This window comes from Microplitis mediator, chromosome 2 (genome assembly GCF_029852145.1).
Source record: "Microplitis mediator isolate UGA2020A chromosome 2, iyMicMedi2.1, whole genome shotgun sequence".
In the NCBI taxonomy this organism is placed as follows: domain Eukaryota; kingdom Metazoa; phylum Arthropoda; class Insecta; order Hymenoptera; family Braconidae; genus Microplitis; species Microplitis mediator.
The window spans coordinates 5,057,435-5,083,098 of NC_079970.1; the positions used below are offsets into that span (position 1 = coordinate 5,057,435).

Consider the following 25,664-nt stretch of genomic DNA (forward strand, 5'->3'; position numbering starts at 1 on the left):
AAAACTCCGAAACTCGGAGTGAATTTGGATTTAAATAAAGTCCGAATTCACTTCCGATCTTTTACTATGTATATTTATTTTGTGTGCAGTCATTTTGAATTAACGATTGATCGTAAACCGAGGAAAACAGAAAGCAAAATGCAATAACAATAAAATTTTTCACGTGCGTCGGAAAATTAAAACGGTTTTGTAAACATATTGACTACGTAACAGAGCCGTAGTGAAAACAATTTAATTAGTCAGCTGAAAACACTGAAGATGAATTTATTTACGTTTGAATTTAAATTTCTTATAAATCGTAAAAACAAATTTATTTTGGTAATTATCTAGTCTGGGAATCGCGTGTTGCTAAGCAGAGAAACTGATCAATTGTTCGCGGAAGTTTTAATAAAATCCATGCAGTCATTGACCCAGCAGGTAAAAATAAATTTAAATACACGAATTATTTCAAAAAATTATAAGATCTTTATTATTATTTGTTTTCTTTTTTTTTCTTAAAATTATTTTTATTTAGTCATTATTATTTTTAATAATAATATTTTTTTTAAATTACTCTTTTTTTGTATACAATTATAATGGTTATAATAATAATATTTATTGTAATTTAATTACTTGTAATATTAGAACTTAATTAATTATTTATTTGTTTGTTTATTTATTTAATTAATTCATTAAAATTATACTAGACGTATTTTATGTAAATATAATGCAGGAGATACTGATTAAAAACCTAACAAATAAATTTAATCAATTTATATATATATAAAAATAATATATACGTTAAATATGTATTAATGATCAGATAAAAAATTATTATTTGAACTTGAGTGTCCTAGTGTTTTGCGGAATTCCCGTAGCTCGTTTAGCAGCAATTCGCGCTGGCTACGGTCGTGCTGTCTTTGGATCTCGAATTGTCGCTCCATCCACCTGTGGTGCTGCTCCTGTAGCTGCTCCTCGTGTTTCAATATCTGCTGGACGACAGACTCCATAAGCTCGGAGCTCAGTGAGTTTCCGGAGCAGGTCTGCGAGTGTCCTCGCGAGGAAGAGGTTTCGTTGGTGACGAGAACTTCGGTCTTGATGCTCGACTGCTGGACAGGTTTCAACTCAATGAAACTGTCGTGAGTGTTTTTCAGGTTACCGTTCATAGTAGCTGCTGATCTTCTGTCTCTGGTGATTACGCTCTCATTGGCGGAGGAGTCGTGCTCCATTATGATGTCCGGGTTTATCATTTTATCGGAGTTCAGTGACATCGTGATATCTGTTGTCGCTGAGTGATCAACCTCATCGTCAGATTGTACTTTTTCTGTCTTGATATTCGCGGTGACAATCGGCTCGTCGTCATTTGTCACTCCACCGTCTATTTTATTAACAAATTGCACCAGTGATACTTCCGGATCAATCCCATTTAATATTGATGAATTTAATTCACAGTTATCAATTATTTCAATGTTCTCATGTTCCATTATACCTTCATCTAAATAATTTTGTTGCTCTCGAGGTTCGTGCTCATCTTGCTCCATCCCCACTCCATTTTGTTCAATATTTGTTTGTACAAATTGATCTTCTATTCTCATATTGACGTCATTTTCTATAAACAATAAAAAAAATTTTATTATATAAATAAATAAAATAAATAATCAAAATAACAAAACATACCAACGATGGATTCAACCGGCGACCAAAGGACATCCTGGTCAGGTTTCTTTAATTTTCTATCAGCGTCATTGTCATTATCAATAGTGACAGAATTGTAGCTGTGGTCACATGACTCAGACTCTTTATCAGTAATAAATCCATTGGTATCATCATGTAGATTTTTTTTCGGACTCGTTTCTCCCGAGTCCAGCACAACTCCTGGAGATTTATTGAACTGCTTATAGATCTTATCGAGAGCTTCAAAGTACGGGCACTCCTTGAGAGCGTCCGATGTGCAGCCCTGGCCAATACATCTCAGATAACTAGAACGCATGTTTTTTATTTTGCTTACGATCTGGGAGCTAGTTCTGGTGTACCCGTGCTCAGCTAATGGACCAATAAGTTTGTTTGCATTAGTAATAGTTAATTTTCTGGTTGTCATCAGTCCCAATTCCTCAATAGTTTTCAGCATCACCATTATTTCCTCATGCGTCCACAAGACTATTCTCTTTAAAGTTCCTGGTGTCTGTACATTATTATTATTACTATTACTATTATTATTATTATTATTATTACTAGTATTAACATTAGCATTAGCGTCAGTGTCAATATCATTATTTATATTTTCAACAGCTTGTTCATTCGTATCATCGATTGTCTCTTGAACTTGACCGTTGCATTTGCTTAATTTATCATCACCATTTACTTGTATTGGATTGTCATTATTATTAACATTATTATTAACATTATTATCATCAGTATCACCGGACAAATCAACAACGACAGCGGGATCACCATCAGATTCTTCCTCGTCCTCATCGTCAATACTTTCAATACTCTCAACAGTGTAATTTTCATTCAACAAATAATTATTATCAACATTATAATTGCTGTGATCCAGCGTATAATTATTATCGTCATTCAGACCATAATTGTTACCGTCTAAAGTAAAATTATTATCATCAAGGGTGAAACTATTGACCTCGTGCTCCAATCCGTTTTTGAGATCAATCTCATTGCCGTGGGCATGGTGATGACGACCGTGGATGTCTTTGCTCTGGATGACGTCGTCGATGGAAGGCAGCCTCTCGACTTGGCATTTTTTCGTCGCGCTGTCACGACTAATCTTCTCACCGCCCCAGATCTTGTCCAGATAATCGTAGTAAGGGCAAGTCAGAGTCTCGATCCCTTTTTCCAGAGACTCTCGACTTCTGACATAAGCGACCTTGAGACTCGTCAGCGCTATCCTGACCTGGTTGACAGATCTGTTTATTCCCGATATTTGTAGCGCGTTGCTGATCAGCTTCAGTGCCGAGTTGGTGAAGCCGTTCAGGGATAAGTCGTTGGCTAAACACATGTCGTCAATTATTGTCAGCATTGTCTGCACTTCCTGGTCAATCCAAATGTTTGTATTATTAGTAATATCACTTATGTTCAAAGGCTCCTCCGGCGATTCATTAGCTGGCTCCTGCTTGACCATCAGCTCTTCCTGGTCCGCGTATATTTTGTTCAGCAGCGAATAGTAGGGACATTCTTTCATGGCATTTGGCGTGCAGCCTTTTTTCTTGCATTTCTGGTAGCTCATACGCAACGCGCGCAATTTTAATCTTATTTGCATCGCGGTGCGCTCGAATCCTTTGCTCTGCAACGGTTTCACCAGCGAGTGACTCAGCTGCCCACTTGTGGCGGACTTTTCGAGCAAATTGTTTTTTATAATTGAACTCAGCAATGCTTCGGTTTCTGTTTTCGTCCATACTGGCCCCCGGTATCTCATTGTGATAAGCTCCTAATATTATTGTTGTTTTTATCACTCTACCAAGTCACTTTATCAATGTTTATGATAATAATAACCTCAAAAACAAACCTGTGATAATAATTAATTGGTCGTTATTTTAGCTCGTATTGATTACATCTTTGCTTCGCAATTAACAAGTGGGTGATAAATTATAAGCTTACCTTGATAGGCTTTGAGTAGATCAGATGTAAATTTATTTTATAATTATTTTCATTATGAATCCATTTGATAATAATATTGCAGACATTATTGTACAAAACAACTGATGGGGAACGTTAGAATGCGTTAGTGTCGCTGTCGCTGGTTATTTGTGTGAGTGTCAGTGGGAAAAAAAAATGACGGGTAATACAAAGATGGCGCTGGTGGCACCAAAATTATTTGTAATGCTTATATTTGAATAATAAAATTGATAGTACGTTCGGTGATTACTGAAGAATTAATTACTGGTTCTGATTTAGAATATTTTTGATTTTATGATAAATTTGGAAATTTGTATTTTTGTTTAGGAGAAATTGAGTGAGAGATGAATTAACAATTAAGGCTGTGTTTTGTTTTATTTAAATACTTTGATTGTTAGTATTTGTATTTAAAAAATTGAAAAAAAAATTAAATGTCACTTACCATTGTGAGGAACTTCTTCATTACCGATGTGCAAGATTTGAAAATATATATATAAATATATATTTTTTTTATAACGGGATTTTTTCACTTTTATATTTTAGGAAATTAGAAAATATTTGGGAATAAATATGTTGGTTGCATCACGATACTGAAGTTAGCAGACATCTAATAATTTTTTTTTTTTTTTAATCAATAAATTATTAAAAAAAAAATATTTGAAAAAATGCACCTGTAGTTTTTTAAATTTTCTACATACGCTGGGAATAACGCAGCACAACATTAAAGTTTTTTGTTCATTACGATGTCCTGTAGTAGGAGAACCCCTAAAAAGTCCCGAGAAAAATTTATTTTTTGAATCTAGACCCATATTAGGATAAATGAGGATGAATGAAGATAAATGAGGATGACGATGTCATATTATATTGGGAATTACTCTACACAATGCTAACGTTTTTTGTCTATTACGATATACTCTAGTAGGAGCAACGCTAATAAGTTTTAAAAAAATTTATTTGACAGAATCTACGCGGCTATGGAGCAAAGAACATGAAAATTTAAATATTTGAAAAATAAATTATTCAAAATTGGAAACAAATTAAAATTCGTACGATAAAATTAAATGGCGGCAGAATATGGTAGAAAAAATTTTTAAATATTTAAAAAAAAAACACTTGAGTGTTTGAACAAACCTTGGCGGAGAAATAATATGCAGAAGGGTGTCCTAATACACTTGGAGATTTGAATTAAATTGCTCCAAGTGTATTGCAGCTAAAAAACGTCACTTAACTGCTATTTCCCACCAGACGATGCCAGATGATTTTGCTCAGGAACTAAAAAGACATCAGCATCAGCAATCAGCAACACTTTACACTACAACTGAACACTGAACACTCAACTTCACCACAGACACTTTGCACAATTAATATTAATAAAAGATAAATTTTACAATCACTGCACAATTTTACACGACGCCTCTGCGATACTGTGTTTCAATTCAAACGTATAAAGAACAAAAGAGGATCTGGACTACTATTGCCATTGTCGATGATACTGACTGCCGCTATCGAACCGTCAGTTGATACAAACCAATCGATTTTGCGATTCATCGACCACCCCCACTCTAGCAAAAACTTGAGCGTCGAACAGCAACGCGCAGTAGCGCCATCTTGGCGCGAAATTTCAAAATTGAAATTTAATAATTTTATTAAAATTTGTTTGTGGGTTCATTTGAAAATGCTCTAGCTTTATTATTTATATTTATATACTAGCTCTAGCCAAGCGTTGCCATATAACGAGAGATAGAGCTAGAGTATTTCAGAATGCTCGGTCTTTCGCCGAGTGGCGGCCATTTTGAATTTACTGGAGAGGGGGAAGTTTAAAATATTATCCGTGTCAAGAGATGGCAAGAAAAAAGTGTGAGACATTAATTTGAATACAAACTGGGTTTATACGAAAATTAAAGCGTCGTGTTTTTTATTGTAAATAAATTATTTACTACTAATCAAAGTACGTAATTAATATTTTATAATCTTAACAAATTTCTTTTATTGAACTCCATTTAAATTTTTCTATTCGACCCTACAGGTTTTTCCCACGTGGGTTGAAATCATAACCTACAAACAAATTATTTACGTGTATTGATGTTATAAATTTATGAAATTTTATTGATATTTTAAGATGACGTTAGAAGACTTTCCAAGAGGTGGTAAAAAATCTTTTACCAAAGCTCCATCAAATTTTGTAAGTATTTTATAATTATTGTGATACTGAAGTTAGCCGACGTCGAATAATTTATAGATTTTTTTAAAAAAGCCAAATCATAAAAAAAAAGAAAAATTCAAAAAAATGCAGCCACAGTTTCTTAAATTTCCTACATGTGCATATTTTTAGTTTTTTTTTGTAATTGATCAGTTAAAAAGAATCGAAAATTGCTAATTGTCTGTAAACTTCAGAATCATTAATTATTTAAATTCTTAATTCATAAAAATGATTTATATCTCATGAAATTTATTCCAGTTACTTGGCAGCAAACGAAAACTGTCAAGCAATAAAAAGAATCAAAGTAAAAAAAATAAAAATGATGTTCAGAAAAAGGATGATCAAGATTTTGGACCCTCTACTGCTGAATGTCTGACCTACTCGACTATTGTCGAAGGGATGATAATTTTGGGCCGGGTTTATACTTCTACAGAGTATGATATAACTGTATCATTGCCAGGACGATTAAGCGGTCAAGTTTTAGCGACGTATATAAGTGATTCATACACAAATTTGCTAGAAAAAGTAATCGAGATAACAGATAATGAGCTCACCGATTATAAACCTCTCAATGAATTATTCAAACGAGGTGATTACGTCGTATGTTATGTCAAAGGTCTTAACCCAGATGACAAAAATTCAGTTAAATTATCACTGGAGTCAGGACTGATAAATCAAAATCTTGACCCTGGTAGTTTAGCAAAAGGTTCAAAAATAATTTGCTCAGTAAGCAGCGTTGAAGATCACGGATATGTAGTCGACACTGGAATTAAAACTCTCCGGGGATTTTTAGCTCATGAAGACGTCGATGAAAATGCAAAATATCGTAAGTTTGCTATTATAATTATTTTAATTTGCTCAATATTTAATTTTAAATTTTATGGTTACAGACGTCGGGCAGCAAATATTTTGCTCCGTCAAAAAAGTGAAAACGGACGGAAACGTTATCACAGTAAATCTCTCAACAAAATCAAAACGATTGATGTCGACCGTTAGCTCCAGCAGCCAGCAACTGGACTCAATAATTCCAGGGTCTCGTTTAGACGTCACTATTAAGAAAGTTTTACGCAATGGCCTGCGGGTTTCATTCAATGAAAACAATACAGGTTACATTAATCGATTGTATCTCAATGAGTCACTCGAGTCTTATGAACCAGACTCCGAAATAACCGCAACTCTTTTGTACGTCATTCCGACGGTTAAATTCGCTTATTTCTCGGAGTTTACATTTGAAAAGGAGAAGGAATCGATTAAAGTTGGAGATCTAATTGACAAAGCAGCTGTTTTATACCGAGAAACCAAAGGAATTATTCTTAATTTAAAAGACGGAATAAAAGGTTTCGTGTCTTTCAAACGAACTGAAGTAGATTTTGAAAATATAAAGGGTAAATTTTTACCTGGGTCTACTCACAAATGCCGAGTACTGTCTTATGATATTTTTGATAGAATTTACGTCTGTACAATGCAAAAAAATTTGTTGAAAGCTAAAAGTTGTATTGCTGAGACTGTAAATCCAGGAGATCTTTTGACTGTTGAAATTGTCCGGTTCAATCCCAACGGATTTATTTTCGTTAAATCCGGCAACACATTCGGAGACGTACCACCTGATCATGTTGCTGATGTTGGACTCGATGCTAAGAAAAAACAACAGCAACTTAAAGTAGGCGCAAAAATAACAGCCCGAGTTTTGGGAAGAAATAAACAAGCCAACGGCTGGATATTTACGCTTAAAAAATCGTTAGTAGAAAGTAAACGTCGTATTTTGTCTGATATCGATGATGCGACTGTTGGTTCAAAATATCAAGCGAGTATTTTTGCTATTAAAAAGGAGGGATTGGTTGTATCGTTTTTCGGTGACGTCAAGGGTTTTGTACCCGCAAAATTTTTAAACAAAAATACTGGGGGTACTTTGAATTACAGAAACGGTCAAGTTTTGCTTGTAAAAATAGAAAAAATAAACGAGGGTGGTAAATTAATTTTAAATCTTGCCGAAAATAAAGACAAGCAGAAGGAAGAAATAAAATTAAATATTGGGGAAGAAGTTGCGGGAGTCGTCGTTGAGTCATCGTCAGAAGGAGTTTATTTGAGGATAACTAAAACCGAGGACAGTGACAGTGTCACAGGATTTTTGCCAGCTGGTCATATGGCTCCGTGTAAAGAATTAGGGGGTTACCTGGCTGCCAAATGTGTACCCGGTGACTCATTGACAGCACTTGTATTTTCTGTATCACCTAAATTTTTGCTCACACGAACGTACATTCCTCAAGATAAATTTACAAAAATGGATAATCTAAAAGTAGACGATTGTATTCCATGTTCTATCAGTGATATCAGTTCGAAAGGTTTAAAAGTCGTGTTACCTATTGAAGGATTTAACGACTATGGTTTTGTTCCCTTCAACAAAGTTACAGACATCGATAGTCTGTCAGTCCATCAAATATTATTTGGCAAAATAACTTTTATTAATAAAAGAGAAAATAAAATTCATCTTACGGTGTCTTTACACGAAGTTTGGACTGATGCTGTCAAACAAGACGCAGATATGGTCGCTGCTGTCGATGTTTTGACTTTATACCTGAGTAAACTTAGAGAATTATCAACCCATGAGTCGTACAATAACAAAGCTATCTCGTCGATGCATTTGGGACAGCGCGTAAAGGGAGTTGTTGATAAAGTTACAGAGCACGGGCTTGTTTTGAAGCTGGATAATGATGTTGCCGCGACTGTGCGTTCATGTCACTTTAAAAAGCCATACAAAGTGGGTAATGAAGTCGAAGCAACTGTTCTGTGGATAAATTACATACACGAGTTGGTTGAAGTAACACTTTTACCAACTCTTGTTAGTTCAATAAACAGCAAACAGAATAAATTACCCGAAGATTCGTTGGAGATACAGTTGAGAGGGGAAATTGTTTTGATAACTAATTGGTTTGCTCTGGTTGTATTAAAGGGTCAAGGAAAAGGTACTTTAGTTTCTTTGCCAACCCGTCGACACGCTAATGACATGAAACCTGATCTATCATCGTATTCAGTGGGTAAAAAAGTCAGATGCTATGTTATACTTAATCGTGATGAGGCTGAATTAACTCCCGTAGGTGTCGTTAAATCCGCATTTGAATCCCGAAAACTCAGTATTGAGTCGCAGAATAAAAATTTAAAAAGAAAAAAACCGGCTTACATTCACGGTGGTGATGATTTGCTTATAAAGAGATTAAAAGTTTCAACAAAAGTCAATAGAAATATCGTTAAGGTGAAGGAAGATGTTGAAATAAAGAGCGAAGAAGAAGATGATGAGCAAGTTGATGGGGTAAAAGAACATGGTAATGATAATGATTTGAATGGAAGTAAAAAAGACAAGAAGAAAAAAAACAAACAAGATAAGACAGAGATGCAAGTAAAGGAAAATAGCAAAAAAGTTGAAATAAGTAAAGCTCAAGTTGATAAAGAAAATTTAGTAATTGATAGTCTCAGTATACCAGAGTGTGGATTCAATTGGGACAACAAATTAGACGAAATAAAAGTTGAAGAATCATCGAGCAGCAGTGAAGACGAAGACGACAATGAACCGAAAAAGAAAAAGAAAAAATTAAGCGCCGCTGAAAGACATGAACTTGAGCGGGAAAAAGAACGAGAAATACGTCAACGTGAAGAAGCATTAGCCAGCAATCAAATGCCAAGTTCAGTTGATCAGTTTGATCGGTTGGTATTGGCTAGTCCTGACAGTTCATTGATTTGGCTCCAGTATATGGCGTATCATCTCCAAGCTACAGAAGTCGAAAAAGCCCGCGCTGTTGCCAAACGCGCGCTTAAAACCATAAACTTCCGCGAAGAAAGTGAAAGACTGAATGTTTGGCAGGGTTGGTTGAACTTGGAGTCGAGATTCGGAACACCTGAGACTATAAACGACGTCTTCCAGCAAGCATTGAAGGCCAATGACACCAAGAAAATTTATCTTCACATGATAACTGTCCACGCCGACGCCGCGAGACATTCAGAACTCGAGCACACGATTAAAACTCTCACTGGTAAATTCAAACAAGACCCAGATGTTTGGACTGAGTGTGGCTGCGCGTTCCTCAAACTTGGGTTGAAAGAAAAATCACGATTCCTTATGCAACGCGCGCTTCAATCCTTGCCTCCAAAAGAACGTAAGTATTTTTTCCTGAAGGTTTCCTGAAGGGAAGGTCATTTTGGGATGAAAAAAAAAATAAATCGGATTTTATTATTTCAGATGTCAACTTGATGGTGAAATTCGCCCAAATGGAAAATAGATTCGGTGACAAGGAAAGAGCTGAAACTTTGTTTGAAAAAATATTGATCTCGTATCCCAAGAGAGTTGACGTTTGGTCGAGTTACGTTGACGTATTGGTCAAGTCTGAAAACTTTGACGCTGCAAGGTATGATTTTTTTTTATATTTTAAATTATATTTATCTAGACTAGATATTTTATTTATTTTTTTCTTACAATTACAGAAAAGTTTTGGAAAAAGGAGTAATGCAATCACTTCCTCCACGGAAAATGAAGATCCTATTTAAAAAATACGTGAGCTTTGAAGAGCAATTCGGCACACCAGCAGGTGTAGAACATGCCACTAAATTAGCACAGGACTACGTCAATAAACAAACCAGCGGATGAACATATATATAAATATGTTAACTATTGTACAATAAATATTTTTTTTAAATATACAAACAATTGTAATTTTACCAGAATTTAAATTTTCCCGGTCATACTCGCGCAGCCGCGTTTTAAATTTTACAAAATGGGCGCTAGATAATTCTCGTCTCAGTTCCGCGGTCGGTCAACGCGGTTAATAAACTTTTTTTATTGCCATTATTATTTAATTTTATTATTTCTATATACATATACATACATACTATATATAGATATATTTTTTAAGCAGTAAGTAGTATTCGTATTGCGGATTGAGGGTGATCGCGTAAAGCGCGATTACATTTTTTAAAATCAGTAACCTTGTGAATTAGTAGTAACAGTCGCCATATTGTTTGTACGCACGTTGTTCGCTGGATCTCCTCGTCAGTAGTAAAGTTAACGTTAACGTTATTGTGTCGCAACGTAACGAAAACTAACGACAAGACAAGGGAGCGCCGTGGAGAAAGGTAAATATTTCTCAAGTTGACTCAGAGATTCTGATATTTCTTACATTTATTTTCAAATATCAACTATATATATATATACATATATATAATATATAGCAGTCACCATAACCCAAGTGTTACATATTAATTAGTAAGTAGTTGCATTTAAATTGAATTAATAATTAATCCGCAATAATTTTTCAGCTCCAGAAATCATCAATTTTTTGTGAAAGATTTTATTGTTTTTTATTTTTTTAAATTCACTTGTACAAATGAAATGGCAGTGGTGATTCGCGTGTGAATATAAGACAGGAAGAGCTAAATGTGAAGGTTCTCAATACAAGGCATCTTGTTACATATACATATATAGACATATTTATATACACATATGCGGGTATGTGTATAAATATATGTAGAAAGAGAGAGAAATAAATGAAGTTTTAGTTTAGTATGAGTGTAAGTTTTATAATAAGTAAACTTAAAATTAATGTGTAAAAAAAATCGATAGTCTATCGATTGCAGTTTTAGTTACACCAGAGACAGAAGTAGGCGATACATGTGTGCATCAAGACTCAGGAATTTGCTCTTGATTTCCATTGGAAAATATATAAGGTTTACTTTATATGTTTACTATATATGTATATAAGTAATTTAAACAAACGAAAAAGGAAAAAAATGAGTACTACGAAACCCGGTAATGTGACGTCACCAGAGAAGGCTTTCGAATGTTGATGATTGGGCAAATTTATTAATCGGATTTGTGAATTGAGTCTAATTGGTGTGAGGATTTTTATAATTAATTAGTTAATGTGACGTGGAAGATATCGGATGTCGTGCGTTGGTACGTGAGTGAGTAAATTAGAAAGTACGTGTAGATTTAAGAGTAAAAAATAAATAAAATAAAACTATATTCAACGTTGGTCTTATTTGCCGACGTAGTAGTCGTGGATTATAAGTTCCGTGAGTATTTTCATCGCACATCAACACATCACGCGCTTTCGTTCATGTGGGCGTATAGGTTATAGAAATACCCAGATTTCGGTCCTCACTCATGTTTCATATCATATTTAAACTCTTTCTTTCTCTCTCTTTCTCTTTTTCTTGTATGTAGAAAATCAGTATTAAAATTCCTCAGTAAATAAAATCACCTGTCGCAGATTAATTCGAGATGATCATAAATATGTCGCGTGCTCCAAAAGGATTAGATTGTTATGGGTCAGGATTAATTGAATATAAAAAGTTGAATGAAAATGAGGATAAGAATACGGCAATTTAAAAATTCAAACGACGAGAACAACCGAGAAAGTAATTGGAGTAAAAGACACTTATAAATATAACAATCGTCATCGTCATCATTATCATATTTATAAGAATTTACGCTTTTGCTTCGAGTGCATTTAAAAGTTTTCCTTCACTCCGTGAGATTCTATAAAACTTGGACACTGACATTCTATTCAATTTTATACTCTTAGTTTTTTTTTACGCTACCTAGTTTACTTAGACCGCAACTCCCACGTGCATACACGCGCTATCGATTAGTTTTAATCCTCTGAGGGAATCTGCCGAAAGAGGAGAGTTTTAAAAGCACATAATCATGTAATATATAATATATAATATATTTATTAATATAAAAGATCCGCAAGGACTGTCATTCGATCGGTTAAACTACTGAGCTTATAATAGATCTATTAATCAAATTAAATAATTAAACCTCCGTGTTAATTTATAATAATAGACGTTTAATTAAATTTAGTTAGTTATGAATAATGGTAATGGGTTAGCGGAATCGCAGTAAACGGAAAATAAAGTTGCATAAATATTTAATCTCATCATAGTATCATAAATTCACCAACGGGAATTAGACTTACCCTCGATTATGTAACTCGCGTGTATCTGTCGATTTAATTTGCTCTATTGGAGAGTTGAATAACGTCTTTGGCATTCAATCATACACAGCACACATCATTCTAATGTTATTTTCATCCTGTTACATTTATACACGTACAGAAAAAAAGGATTTGGCGCTAGAAAAATTATGATAGTGAAGGTAACCGACGTCTAATAAGTTTTTGATTTTTTTAAAAACGATAAATTATTAAAAAAAATAAACTAAAAATATGCACATGTAGAAAATTTTAAAAACTACAGGTGTAATTTTTTCAAATATTTTTTTTTATAATTTATTGCTGTAAAAAAAAATCCAAAAATTATTACAAGTCGGCTAGCTTATGAGTGTGAATGTAACGGATATCAGACAAATATGAAATTATTAAGTAATAGAATAAATAGTTAATAAAATTAAATTTTAAAAAAATGCGCATTTAAAAAATTTTTAAATTTATAAGTGCATTTTTTCGAAATATCATTTTTTAAATTATTTACTCTATTTATTTACAATTATAAATTTGTCTGATGTCTGTTACATTCACACTCATGGCTAACGTCAGTATCATGAAACATTTTTCGTTTTGAAATGAAAAAAAAAAAAAAAAAAAAAAAAAAAAAAAAAAAAAAAAAAAAAAAAAACAATTCTTAGAACTAGAAAAAATTTCTTAGCGCAAGAATTTTTTTCCCGCCTCAAAAATTTTTTTTGATACTTAAATTTTCTCAGATAAAGTAGAAATCTCTTCTGACCGATGAATTTTCTCGGCTCAAGAAAATCTTGACAATTCCCGAAAACATTTGTCTTAAAAAATATTTTCATTACTCAAGATGACTTTTTTCTGTGTACACACATATTTATTAATTATGTATTTAATTCTTGAAAATAAAATATCATAATTTTCTTACAGCTGACAAGTCATAAAATATAATATATAAAACGTTATTATTTTCTGGTAATTTATTGAGTATTATAAATTCAAAAGAAAATATATAATAAAGACAGTTAATGTTATTTTCATGACTGCGTATTATCGTGTCTTAAAAATAGGTATGGGTAGGGAGTATATTGTTGATATATACTGATGACGATGATGATGATGGCGAGGAAAAGAGAGTACTGAGGGATTTGGAAAGTCGCCACCGACTGACTGAGGTCTGAAAAAAAAAAAAGAAAATTTCCCTCTATCACAGCAAGTGCGCAAGGCTTTTTTATGCATATAAATATATTCGCTACATTTAAATACATCTTCTTTCTAAATTCACTCTTCCGTAGTATGTAAAAGCGGACTTATTTTATTCTATTTCTCATGCGCTAAAATACCAGAAAATCTATCGTCGCACAATTTTCAAATAGAAAGTTTATTTTTAAGTAATTTACATCTACTTAGATAAATTATTATTAAATATACACATATATATTAGGATGGTCGTTAAAAATTAAATTTTCTCAGATGCCCCATAAAAAGCTTCTTTTTAGTGAAAAAATACCTGGGGAATTTTGTTTTTTCTTTTTAAGTAAAAAGAACACGAGCCGCAGGACGATCAAAGTTCATTTTTCGATACAATCGCGGTTTTTTTTAAATATCTCATGAAATATGCAGATTAAAGGAAAAAATCATAGGAACAATTTTGTAGGAAATTAAATTCTTGACAAAAAAGGTCATATTCATTTTTTCTATAAAATGTGTATTTATGAAGATATTTTGAAAAATCTTTTTTTAAATCTTACCAATTGAGCGTTTTAAGGATTACAAATTTTGAAAATAACATTTTTCTAAATATATAGAAACTACAACAAGCATTAATGATCGATATCTTATGAGCTTAAAATGCTCAATTGATAAGACCTATAAAAGTTTTTTAAAAATATCTTCATAAATACACATTTTATAAAAAAATGAACTCGACCTTTTTTGTCAAGAATTTAATTTCCTACAAAATTGTTCCTATGATTTTTTCCTTTAATCTGCATATTTCATGAGATATTTAAAAAAAACCGTGATTGCATCGAAAAATGAACTTAGATTGTCCTGCGCACGTGTTTTTTTTACTTAAAAAGAAAAAACAAAATTCCCCACGTATTTTTTCACTAAAAAGAAGCTTTTTATAGGGCGTCTGAGAAAATTTAATTTTGAACGACCACCCTAATATAGATATTTAATGAACTTGTTTATTTAAATTAATTTTTAAAGTAACTACTTGGGTGACCTTCACAATGGCCTTTTGTAGAATATTATATTGCAAATTGATATAATTTCGAATTATAATAAAATATTTATCGTACATAATTCACGTCATTAAATAATAATAAGACAGGATAATACATTAATGAATGAACGAATGAATGAATAATAATAATATTACAATATCATTATTATGCATAAATATTGATTGTTAAAATAATACATAACATCGAAATAAGTCCTTGTAATTCTCGTCTCAAAATACAGTTTCATATTTCAATAGAGATAAAAAAATTTAAATAATAAAAAAAAGTCAACTCATCACACGGACATTTTTTTAAAAATTCGACGCCTTGTACAAAATAATATATAATAAAATATAATCGCGTGTGCGCTACTGTAGATGACAGAAGAACGTGAAATAAAAAAAGTACTAGTGTAGTGAAGCTATTTTTAAAAATAATTCCAGTCAGAGGTGTTAACTAGGTCAACCACTAACAGAATTCATACATAACGATCGCGACGAGTGTATGTAGATGTGTGTTGTAGTTTTAAATTCACTAACCAGTTTAGGAATTTTTAATCAACGCATAAAACCATTATGGCATCTATTAAATAAAACGAATAAATTTTATTCGAAACCTTGTTATACATCCTTGTAATGTGTCATATCACCATGATTTTATATTTTATTTTTAATTTAAAATTTTATATGTTTAGAGACTGAAAGTGGAAGGTAGCGGGAAGAAAATTGCACGTGTTACCTAGTGCAATGTCAATTCATCGCGGCGGACCTCCAGGTGCCGTCGCCGCAGTACCATACAATTCAATGGCTTCATTATCACCAACAAGAAGGTTCAGCAGCAGTAGCACCGGGACAACCACCTCCAGTGTGATCAGCAGTGGAACAACAACCACTAAATTTAATACCTGTCGGTCATCAAAGGGACTTGACCACACTAATTACAGCTCACCAACCTCCACCAGTTATCTATCTGGGTCTAGAAAAAATCACTATTCCCCTGGAAGGTTTGTAGTATTTATTAATAAATAAATAAATAAATCTGGGCGGGTTATTTTTAAAAGTAAATTATTATGACGAATGGCACAGCCAGTAGCTGACAGGATCTTTATTATAACTTAAATTTTATGACACATTAATTTGTCTTGATGTTGGCATATCCGGGTTGTTGTCGTTGTTTACGTGATTATTCAAGCTTTGTTTCAACGTTGTGTTCTATGGACATGGACAAGGGTGAGGACATTTCTTCCCCGGGGGGTAATTGCCACGATGAGGAGCTGAAAGAGAGAAAATATCAGGTAGCAGTGCTGGTGGTGGTGGTAATAGAGAATGATAAAAGTATACGCATGCGTTTAAAACTTGGACACAACACATTGACAAAAGCTCAAGCGTGTTTTCTTTTGTTCTGCAGGTATAACAAAGAACCAATTAAAAGCCTTTACGGAGTTCACGCCTAAATTGTTAAGGGTCACGTTCTTGTTTTCTTAATGTTCTTCTCATAGCATACTGGTTATTGTTGTTATTATTATTTAAGCAGTAATGGTAATAATAATAATAATAGTTGTTGTTGTAGTAGCATAGTAGCTTTAACTAAAAGATATAATCCAAGAGGTCTAGGTCACACTTCTTTACCTATGCACGCTTGACACGGTCAATCGTATTATATTGAATTTACAGAAACAAGCTCTACGGGATTTCGGGGTGATCCTTGGTCTAGATACAAGACCGCGATCCTGTTCAACGAGTATCAACACAACAGCATTAGCCGATTAGTGACCGACTGTCTACTAAAAATCCTCTTGTCGTTATTTTTGTGCTGCTCTTGCTCCTGTTTTTTTTCTGTTGCTTATACTGGTGCTCTACTTTTCTTGAATATGTTCTATATTCCCTATACAGTGGAGTTTAAGATAAGGGGTCGCAAAGTTCTTTTTCTATGGAGATACAATGAAGAACGGAAGGAAGAGCGAGAGAGAAAAAACAGCGAAATAAATAAATAAAGAAAGAAAGAGTGAATAACAGAGAGCAGGGGTCACGACCGCGCCACTCGTGACTCGCATTTAGCATGACGACGATTTAGCATCTGGCGGATTTTTTCCCTTGGGGGTACTTTCAACCCCTGAGGGTCGTCTACGAGGGAAGAATAATGATCGTGTCAAAGGACACCCGAGTACCGTGGCACGAATTGTTTACAGTACTTTTCTTTTTCCTCTCTCTCCCTTCTCTCTCTTTCTCTCTCTCAACGATAGCCTCTCCATTTCACTTTAAAACAAGTCGATGCTAATATTAGTCCAGACAAAAATAAACTTCATACCGGAGTTACTGCAATTTATACATTTTTTTTCATTATAATTGACGAATTTATTTTTCATTTTTACTCCTCTTTCTTATATTTATTTTACTCTGCTACATAATTCCTGGGGATGGAATAAAGTTACTTTATATGTCGCAGAAAAATAACTTTGCAAATTCCATATTCGTTAAATAACTTTCACAACTTATATATTTTTATGTATATAAGTAAAGTAGAAATGCTGAATGTGTGAATTTCTGACGAAAATATTTTCCACGCCGTTGCAATATGGATTTTATTTAATAATATACAATCGAGATTGTAGAATGCGATTTATTGTGTCTATACAATCTAGTGGGTGGCTTCTTAACATTTTCAATATATCTGTATTTATCTATCGATGTGTAGGGTAAAAAAAATGAATAAATTTCCTTTGTGTGGTAAATCTTGTTGATGGGTTAAACGATAAAAACGAGTATCACGATAATACTTTAAATGTCGTTTAGGATTATGGGTATTCATAATAGATAAAAAAAAATCTAAACAGCATAAAAAAACTATTGGATAACAATAATAATCTTTTGATAAATAACTGAGGTAGGAAAACAATAATAATAATAATAATATATCTGTCTGGTTTAGTAGACTTTAGAATACTGATGATAAGACCAGTAGGAAAATAGTTAATGCAAGAAGCATTGGGATTGCATAAGCTAAAAAAATAAAAAGCCCTTGGCTTGAAGCCCATTTTAAGAAACAATATATATCAACTTGTCCTGTATTCTCACATTGAAAACTTTTTACAGGTCAGTCTCATCGTACAGTGAAGGCGGGTCGGTCTCGTCGGCAGCCAGTAAGCTGCCGCCAAAATTTTCATCAACATCAACGTCGTCAGCATCCTCAACCACCTCATCTGCCTCATCAGCTTCAAACAATCGTGAACGTTACAGTTTACCAGCGTCAAGTAATTTGAGTCTGTCTGACGGTGAATTTCGTTCAAAATATTCACCAGACAATTATGTGCCCAGCATATACCGTAACAGCAGCAACAGCAGCCTCAGTAGTAACAGCAGTACACTGAATGGTCACTGTAAATCATTTCCATTGTCATCCTCAACTAGTGGCCTTGCTGAGCTACACGGTGGCGACGAACGTGACTCAATTGGGTATCGTGAACATCGTGATCGTTCATACTCAAACGAAATATCCAGTTCACTCGTCGGTGGTGACAGATGGTCCTCCACCAGTAATCGACACATTAAACGAAGGAATAATCCACTAAACACGGTGTTGACCGGGAATGATGAAGTCGACAGCGCCCCGGCGACCGAGGTAACTCATCATCAGTCATCATCATCATCATCATCATTGGAACAAGACCACGATATTATTCCAGATATCGCGAGAAATAATCTTCACCATGGCAATGTCAACAACACTGCTATTGCTCTTGTTGACAATGACAACAACAACGCCAACAATAACAATGACCATGACCCTCAACAACAACCACAACAACAACAACAATACGTAGACGACGAGCATCGTATTATTATTAACAATCATCATGACCACGACTATAGTAACGGTGACCACGCCAATGACGATAATTTAAACCATCACGGTCATCCGACGTTGGCTGACCATACGCAAAGATCATCCTCTGCAATAACACCATCATCCTTACCCATAATAACGACAACTTCATCATCAACAACAATAACCACCACCACAACCCTTTTACTGTCCCCATCTCCTTCCTCTTCATCCCTATCATCATTAACTGACCATCAGTTTACGAGTCCCGTAGATTCTCCTGCTTCCGAATCATACAATTCCACAGCAACGACACCGATGGCTATCGGGCCAATAACTAGTGTCGCTAATAATGAAAATAGTTACAATACTTTGTCGTCGTTGTCAGTCACGTCTGGTGATGGTGATGGTAGTGCTGCTGCACCCGCTGATCATAGAGCTTGCTCGTGGACTAAAATAAAACCACCCACTAATCCCGATAACAATACGGAGTTGCTGACTAACAATAATCATCAGGATAATTCCTGTAATAATTATGTTTTGTTTGGAGCCGCTTTGACCGGAGAAATCTCATCTTTAGGAGATACTCTGTTAGAGAGCTCGGTTCCCTCTATAACTAGTGCGCGCTTGTCTATTCGTGATAGTAGTAATAATTCGCCAACACAATGGACATTATCAAATGATAGTAATCATTATAATAATCAACAACAGCACCAGGAACAGGAACAACCGCAACAACAAAGTCACCATCATCAAATAAGCAAGAGAGACACCAACAACTGTGATACTGATGCTGATGATGATGGATTTGATGAAATAAGTTTGGATCCAAGTGACACCGAAAATAATTTATTAGATAAAAATTTATCAAACATCGCATCAACAGATAGTATAATTGAAAATTTAAAAGACAATGATTCAGAGGTGGACAGGGTAATGATTCAAAATTGGAAAGGATACACAGGTGGGAATCCCAGTAGTATAGTAGACGATACCAAGGTGACATCGAGACCCGCGGGTACTCACAGTGATGATTCAGGAAAAGCATCAACCTCCAGATCACTCTTCGATTGGGACGATCCTCCGAGCGATGCCGCTTCCCGTTTCAATTCATCATCCTCGTCATCCACGTCATCGACAACGGCAAACAACACGTCCAATTCACCAGTCGGTGTTCATCAGGGAATTTCTCGTGGACTCAACGAGCAGATTGTGAGTAGTTAACGTAACGTCTTGTTCGCGTTCAACGGAATGTCGATGAACCGGGACAACGAGTTGACTTGACCTCGGCCGACTTTCATCTCTCTTATTATTTTATTTATTATTGATTACTTGCACACTACTTTATTTAGATTATTTTTTATCTCTCTCATTGAATTTATTTTTCTCATTTGCTCTCTCAGTAACCACGTGCTACAGACAACACAAGACTGCAACGAGACGTATGATACATACTCTCGTGTTCTACTTCCTCCCGCGCGCCAATTACTGATTTTGGCAACTCGAGTTGCGCTTGAGCAATCCCAGGGTGAGGTACTATCGGGTACTCGGTTTGAATAATCGTTCAACGACTACGACTAAACAAGAACCTACATCTACATCTTTTTACTTTATTATTATTATTATTAGTGTGTGAAGAGGCAAAGACAAAATAAAAATAAATTAAAAATAGTACAAGTAGAAAGGAAAATAATTACTATGATTGCGGCTGTTGGTGCTGCTACATCGTACTTGGTCAGTGGCACGTGGATTATTGAGAGTTTGCTAATAATTATTATTATTAATCTTTTTTTGTGTGTAAAAAAAAATAATAATAATAATAATGACGGAAGTGATTTACTTAGCAATAGTATATTTTATTTTTTTAATAACAATAATAGTTAAACTCGTTAACGGTACATCGACAATTAGTTAATACTGATAATCATCTAAATATCTTAGACGTCACAACTCGTGTACCGATTTCGACGTCTCATTGTCAATAATTGTGAGTATTTGCCATTAAGTGAATTCTAAAAATGAAAAAAAAAAAGAAATTAAGTATCTATTTTTTTCTCTAATGAGCAACATTCCGAAAACTTTGTCGCGTTTCGAAATCGCAGTAGTCTCTTGGTCGTCACCAGCAACCACGACGACGACTAACTTCGTTCATTCGAGTCTTACCCATCGGGTTTTGTTATTAATAGATCCCGACAACCGCTCTCCCTGGTTCCCAAACAAGTGCAACTACGCCGGTTACAAAAGTTACATATTTTATTATATATCTATTAAGTAATCAAATCTTTTCACAATCGAAATTACTTTCTGCGATCATTTAAATTGAAGTAAAAGTATTATTGTTATTATTTTAGAGTAGTTCCAAGGTTTTTAGTTTAACAATAGCGAAAAAAATTTTAGGAGCTCGTCGCACAACTGAGTATAAAAGTTTAAGTATCGCGGATTATTTAAATGTAAACTGGCTCTCGTTCAAGCAATAAACTGGTGTCTTTGGTCCATTTGGACATTAGCGGTTCTTGGAATTATATTTGCTTTTTTCCTCGGACTTGCGACACCCCTAAACACTAAAAAGCCTCACGTCCCTGCTCTATATCGCTCGAGACTCACTTGTTCATTAGTCTCTCACGTCGTTCGTGAAAGGCCACTCGTAGCTCGGGTCAAGGTGAGTACTTTACGTGATGCTTCAAGTTTGTCCTTAAAAATATATAGAAAAAAAAAAAAAAATAAACGAAGAAAATTAATAAACAAATTTTTATCATTATTATTAATGCTCTTTTTGTTGTATGATTAATTTTGTTTTTGTTGTTTTTATTTTATTTTATTATTTTTTTAATTAATTGTTGAGGCTTGTTGTGATTTTTAACATTTGCCGACTAATCAATTGCTAAACACCGAAAATAATTTACGGAAAGAAACACTAGTATTTTTTTTTTTTTTTAATATTATCGACTCACCGGAAACTGACCAACGACTCATATTCACACTCACACTCGCTACTCACACAAAAGACTTACAGATTCACGTGTTACAGGAAATTACGCCATAAACTTGTGCCAAATTGAAATATTATCTGTATATATATTAATATGTATATGTATATATATTACAGGAGGAGAGTTCGAGCTCAAGGCCACCAAGAAGTAGTCGAATACCAACACGACGGGATGAGAACAATGGCCTTAATGGATTGAGAAATATTGGAAATACAGTGAGTTGTTAATTAATTTATTAATTAATTACTATAAGATAATAATTAATAACATTTAGATGACAGTATTAAATAAATGAAAATATTTTCCAGTGTTTTATGAATAGCGTGATCCAATGTCTCAGCAACACGAAGCCATTACTTGAGTACCTGTTAAACGAACAGTACTTGAATGACATAAATCAATCAACGTCCAGCATGAAAGGTGCCTTGATAAAAGTTTTCGCCCAGGTTATTAATGAATTGTGGGAAAGCAGCGGTGATCATGTAGTCAATACTTCCTCATTGAAACATCAAATCCAAAGATTTGCTCCCCGATTTATGGGTTACGCCCAGCAGGATGCTCAAGAATTTCTACGATATTTGTTAGAAGGTTTACACGAGGACGTAAACAGAGTTGCTGTTAAACCACAGCCTATTTTAACAGACATACCTGATCACTTTACGTGAGTATATTGTTTGATATATACATTTATATAAGTACAAAATAATTAATTATTTATATTTCGATGATCAGAGACAGCCAAAAAGCTGCTGAAAGTTGGAGAAGATATGTACGCAGTGAAGACAGTACTATTGTTGATGTGTTTGTCGGACAACTCCGTTCATCGCTGCAGTGTACGTCCTGCGATCACATTTCAGTTACCCTAGATCCATTTTGGGATTTAAGTTTGCCAATACCCGCACGAAGTGGTACAGTTAAACTTAATCAGTGTCTAGAACACTTTACAAAGACAGAGATAATGGATGGTGATGAAAAACCCACGTGTTCCAAATGCCAGATGAGAAGAAAGTGCACCAAGCGATTTAGCATTCAAAAGTTTCCCAAGATTTTAGTTATTCGTATCCTTTACTATATAATATATATATATATTTTTTTTAATTGTTTCAGTGTAAAGTCGCATTAACGGCCTTTTACACTTTTTGCCTTTAAATCGCAACTGTTTCCTTTTTTTCTGCCTTCATTGTGCGGCTGTGGCCCGCCAAAACCATTGCCAGTACAGTTCGGTTTAGGTGAGGCTCTAGTGATGGATAAAATTCCGTGTCACGCTTAAATAACCGCAGACAAAATAACCGTGACAAAATAACCGACGACAAAATAACCGAGTGACAAAATAACCGACGACAAAACACACAAAAACCATGATAAAAGGGCGGTTATTTTGTCATTCGGTTGAACTGTTACGCAACCAAAATTCCCATTTTACCAATCACTAGATCTTCATCCCGCGCCTAACCGATCGAGCTCAATGCGCGGCTAAGCGGTCACCCATCCAAGTAGCAATCATGCTCGATGCTGCTTAACTTGGGTGTCGCCTTCTTTACTATATAATAATAATAATTATTTGTTTTGTTCTTAATTTAAATTAACATGAAAAAATGATCATTGGTTTTCCTTAATAAAAATAAAATTAATAGATTTAAAAAGATTCTCACCAACGGAGAGATTTCGGGCGAAACTGAGTGTGCTAGTTGATTTTCCACTTACGGGGTTGGATCTCAGTGCCTTTGCCGCAACAGGCGTTCAAGGATGTACGTACAATTTATACGGAGTGGCCAACCACTCGGGTACACCCTACTCGGGTCATTACACCGCCTACTGCAAGCATCCATACTCTGGTGAATGGCACGAGTACAACGACAGCAGAGTGTCATCAGTGTCAGCAAGTTCGGTTATTTCCAGTGAAGCGTACGTTCTTTTCTATGAACAACAGTCACAGTCACAGCAGCAGCAATCATCACAATCATCTCAACAACAGCAGCAACAACAGCAGCCCCTTAGTCATCACTTGTAACCACACGCCACACTTGTTAGTGTACAATATCATCATGCCTCGTGAGGATTTTATATAAATAATAATGTAATACCTCAAGTCCAGTGTGTGACAAATGTGACTCGACGGCTTCTTAGTCGGGCGAGTGCAGCAACAACTAAATAAATAATTAAAGCAGCTCGACATCCGGAAGATAATTATTATGTACCACTAAGTGTTGGTGTAATAATAATAATAAAAAAAAGAAAAAAAAATTAAATTACATATTATATATAATGCGTTAATGATGACGGTTTTAGGTATGATATTTATTAGCCAAAATAGGCGGACAGCTGCATTTCTTTTTGATATATATTCATTTTGTTGCTTGCTTTTTATATTAATTTCTTCATTAATTGACTGTCTAATTAATATTATTATGGTAAAAGACCTAGTACCTAATCAGGGAACTAGTACTCGATCACTTGATATATTTGTATATTTATATATTGTGAATTGAGATATACAAGTACATGAGTGATCGGGTACTAGTTCCCTGATCGGGTACTGGGTCTCTAATCTTAAATCTGATATTGTTTTACTAAAAACGAAAATTAATTATTTGTACTCGACTTTTGAATTGTATTTTATTTTATTTTTTTTTTCGTAGAATTGAATTTATTTATTTTATAAAAATTAATTGTTTTTATTATATATTTCTCACAATCATTGACTACAGTTTTAATAAATGTATTTAAATTGTATGTAAAAAAAATCCTTTGAATTTTACGTAGGAGATAATTGTAAAAAAAAATAAGATATATTTCTAAATCAATTTCACGTAAGCTTCGTATTTTTGGAACAAAAGTTATAAAATAAAAGTTCCGGATGTCTAGTTACTTTTTTAAATTATAGAAGAAATAAATAAATTAATGATAATGTTTATCTTTCTCACTTTAAATCCAGTAAGTAAATCCCGAAAATAAATTATATGATAAAAATAAAAACAACAACAACAAATCACCTGATAAATCTATGGCTATATATTTACTTTTGTAAAATATTTTTGTTTTATTTTCAAACAGTCAAGAATTATTTATTTAATTTATGAAAGAGAAAGAGAGATATAAATAAACTATTAATATATTCGGTATCGGATATAATATTAAATATATATACATATACACATATATTATTACTATTATTATCAACATTATTATTAATTAATTAATTATTATTATTATTAAATATGCATGACAAAATACCAATAAAAGTAACAGACATTAATGAGTACAATCTGTCCAATAAAATAATACACCAATTACTGATATTAAATTCGTTACTTTTTTTTATTATTTTTTTTTCTTTATTTATAAATTATACTTACAATTATTCAAGAGTGTGAATGTAGCAGACATCAGACAAATTTAAAATTATTAATAAAAATAATTAATAATAAAATAATAAAATAAAATTTTTTAAAAATGCGCATTTAAAAAATTTTGGAATTGATAAATACATTTTTTATCAAATTTTTTTTTTTTCTAATTATATACTCTATTTATTTATAATTTCAAATTTGTCGCATGTCTGCTACATTCACACTCATAATTAGTCGTGATACTGAATTTACCCGACGTCTAATAATTTTAGGATTTTTTTAAAAACGATAAATTATTAAAAAAGGAATTTTTCGAAAATTGCACCTATAGATTTTTCAATTCTCTACAGGTGCATGTTTTTACTTATGGTTTCTTTTAATTCGTTTTTTTGACAAAAAATTATTAATTGTTTACTAACTTCAGAAACGTGAATTTATCTGATAATCTTTTGATTTTTTTAAAATCGATAAATTATTTAAAAAAAGAAATTTTTTCGAAA

The 25,664-nt window shown here is 33.6% G+C and overlaps 3 protein-coding genes across 10 annotated transcripts; 2 read left to right on the forward strand and 1 right to left on the reverse strand.

Moving 5' to 3' along the window:
• Window positions 1-591: 591 nt before the first annotated feature.
• On the reverse strand, window positions 592-3,741 carry LOC130663488 (putative uncharacterized protein DDB_G0286901). Its single transcript, XM_057462738.1, has 3 exons — window positions 3,592-3,741; window positions 1,657-3,499; window positions 592-1,588 (listed from the first exon to the last, which is right to left on the reverse strand). The coding sequence occupies exons 2-3, from the start codon at window positions 3,407-3,409 to the stop codon at window positions 792-794; spliced, it is 2,550 nt and encodes an 849-aa protein (XP_057318721.1). The 5' UTR covers window positions 3,410-3,499; window positions 3,592-3,741; the 3' UTR covers window positions 592-791.
• A 1,658-nt stretch (window positions 3,742-5,399) lies between these two features.
• On the forward strand, window positions 5,400-10,531 carry LOC130663968 (protein RRP5 homolog). 2 transcript variants are annotated; one of them, XM_057463564.1, is made up of 6 exons: window positions 5,400-5,557; window positions 5,636-5,791; window positions 6,068-6,635; window positions 6,700-9,957; window positions 10,041-10,206; window positions 10,283-10,531. In XM_057463564.1, the coding sequence occupies exons 2-6, from the start codon at window positions 5,729-5,731 to the stop codon at window positions 10,443-10,445; spliced, it is 4,218 nt and encodes a 1,405-aa protein (XP_057319547.1). In that variant the 5' UTR covers window positions 5,400-5,557; window positions 5,636-5,728; the 3' UTR covers window positions 10,446-10,531. The 2 variants fall into 2 exon arrangements, with proteins under 2 accessions (XP_057319547.1, XP_057319548.1); XM_057463565.1 differs by having other exon boundaries at window positions 5,402-5,557; window positions 5,729-5,791.
• A 119-nt stretch (window positions 10,532-10,650) lies between these two features.
• On the forward strand, window positions 10,651-25,118 carry LOC130663969 (putative uncharacterized protein DDB_G0277255). Of its 7 annotated transcripts, none has more exons than XM_057463566.1 (7): window positions 10,651-10,930; window positions 15,697-16,005; window positions 18,095-20,036; window positions 21,931-22,029; window positions 22,123-22,475; window positions 22,547-22,872; window positions 23,449-25,118. In XM_057463566.1, exons 2-7 carry the CDS (start codon window positions 15,749-15,751, stop codon window positions 23,823-23,825), a joined length of 3,354 nt encoding a protein of 1,117 aa, XP_057319549.1. In that variant the 5' UTR covers window positions 10,651-10,930; window positions 15,697-15,748; the 3' UTR covers window positions 23,826-25,118. The 7 variants fall into 7 exon arrangements, with proteins under 7 accessions (XP_057319549.1, XP_057319551.1, XP_057319553.1 ...); XM_057463568.1 differs by having other exon boundaries at window positions 10,921-11,060; XM_057463570.1 differs by lacking the exon at window positions 10,651-10,930 and adding an exon at window positions 11,396-11,521.
• Window positions 25,119-25,664: the final 546 nt, after the last annotated feature.